This window comes from Stegastes partitus, unplaced genomic scaffold (genome assembly GCF_000690725.1).
Source record: "Stegastes partitus isolate 25-593 unplaced genomic scaffold, Stegastes_partitus-1.0.2 Scaffold2333, whole genome shotgun sequence".
NCBI classification, from domain to species: domain Eukaryota; kingdom Metazoa; phylum Chordata; class Actinopteri; family Pomacentridae; genus Stegastes; species Stegastes partitus.
This window is the reverse complement of record NW_007580064.1, coordinates 7,469-9,397: the sequence shown is the minus strand read 5'-3', so window position 1 is coordinate 9,397 and position 1,929 is coordinate 7,469. Positions and strand designations below refer to the sequence as shown.

Below are 1,929 nucleotides of genomic sequence, written 5' to 3'. Positions count from 1 at the left end.
AGAATATGCGCTGTTATAAATAACTGGTGACAAAAAAAAAGCACTAATGTACTTGTTTTTCTTAAATATCAAGGAATATGTTGTAAAATCTGATGTCAAAAACAGGAATGACTGTTAACAGCAGGCTGCAGTAAGAGAAGGAAACAAAATGCTGTTAATTGAACATAAGGTTTCTGGAATTAATGCTGTGGCTGAGCGGCGTGTGGATACGAAGGAAACCAGTCACTCTGTGCTGAATCATAATCCACAACATTCTGTTTAATGATAGAAAACAGTATTTTAAAGGGTAACATTTGGGGGGAAAGTGACCGAAACGTGAAGTGAAACACGAGGATAAACACCGTATTGATTTTTACTTTCACCTCGCTGTCGACTGATCAGAGTCCAGATTAAATCAAAGAGCGTATTTGTTCTCAGCACACAAGACAAACTCTGATGGAGACTAACGGACTTGTAGCTACAATGGTGAGTGCTTTGTTTTGTTTTTCTACCTCACAGTGAATACATTTTGTGTCACATATGCATGCGACTGTCACCACTTATCTGCACCGATGAGCTTCGACTCCTGAGCAAACAGAGAAAGTTCTCTGACAGGGATCTCGGTCGACGGTTGTTTTGTCGCTGTGCTGCTTTTTGTGCGACCGGCTCTAAACAGCTGTGGTTGGCTGGCTGCTTTAAGGTTGTTCTGAATAAACTGGCTGCATCTTACTTACTTACATATCCTACATATCTGTCTGTTGGGACACTAACAGTGTGTCAGACGATGCACGGTTGCTTCGCAGTTCCATTCGCCATGTATCCCTATAACTAGATGATCTTGTTCTGTGCTCACACAGCTGACTTTGCTGTTGCTGCTGATTCTGTCCTCCGTCAGTCTGCAGAAAACTCTGAACACACAGGACAGGAATGGTAAAAAAAACTAAAACAACAACTGGTATTGTCACAATAAGTGTGCTCATTTGTCATAAACAGCAACAGATGTGAAGATACACTCTAAAAAGTCCCTACAGTCGTCCTCAGATGTATTCATCTCCTTCCATTAAAGAAAAGACAAAATCCACAAAAGTCATTCAAATAACTAGAATTTGAAAAAAGTAATAATAAATAAAAATTTGCTAAATTAGAATTTAGTGAAATAAGATGTTGTTTTTGAATTGTGGTTGAAAAGAATAATTTTAAAAAACAAAGCTGTCCCAGACAAATGAGAGCACTTTGCAGACGTCTGACTGAGAGTTACAGGAACACCTGATGGCAGTGATTGGCTCAGAGGGTTGTTCAGCTAGATATTAGTCTACAGGTTCCATCAGGCTGGTTTGTTTATTTTTTGTTTGTTTTTTAAAAAATATTTCTGTTGAACCACAATTCAAAAGCAATGTCATGATGTCCATTAAATTTTTATTTATTATAAATTTTGCCAACTTATTTCAGTGACAGCTGTTCATTTCCTTCTTTAATGGGAGGGTATGAATACATCTGAGGACGACTGTATCTCTCAACTAAATGCATAATTGCAAGATAAAAATTCTAGTTTACAGATTGAGATAAACAACTTCAGATGCAAACGTTATTTTGATGGTAATTTCAACTCTTTCTGTCTCGGTTCTGTCTAAATTCCAGTTGAGAACGTCATGCCGTTGACTTAATAATGTCTTGTTTTTCACCTTGAGTGAACAAACATCGTCTGTCTCAACGTTTCTGGACAGTTTCCGATGGTTTAGACTTCTTCCAAGAACTTTGTTTGACCAACAGGTTTGTTCTGGCTGGAATTAACATAAACAAGTGAGGAAATGTAATGACAAATTATTGTTAAATGCCATATAAATGCTATATCGTGACCATTGTTTACATATAGAAGATAATAACTTGAAATGTTTTTTTCCCCTGATTTTCAGTTGACTTTAGAACTTAAACATGTTGGGAATTTAATTA

The 1,929-nt window shown here is 37.0% G+C and overlaps 1 protein-coding gene across 1 annotated transcript in view; it reads left to right on the top strand.

Moving 5' to 3' along the window:
* The first annotated feature begins 435 nt into the window (after positions 1–435).
* The window catches only part of LOC103374718 (natterin-4-like), a 5,759-nt gene continuing 4,265 nt past the window's right edge, over positions 436–1,929 (top strand). Inside the window, exons 1-3 of the mRNA XM_008304849.1 lie at positions 436–465; positions 837–909; positions 1,618–1,633. Coding sequence (XP_008303071.1) covers positions 436–465; positions 837–909; positions 1,618–1,633 — 119 coding nt within the window. The remainder of the gene's footprint in view (positions 466–836; positions 910–1,617; positions 1,634–1,929) is intronic.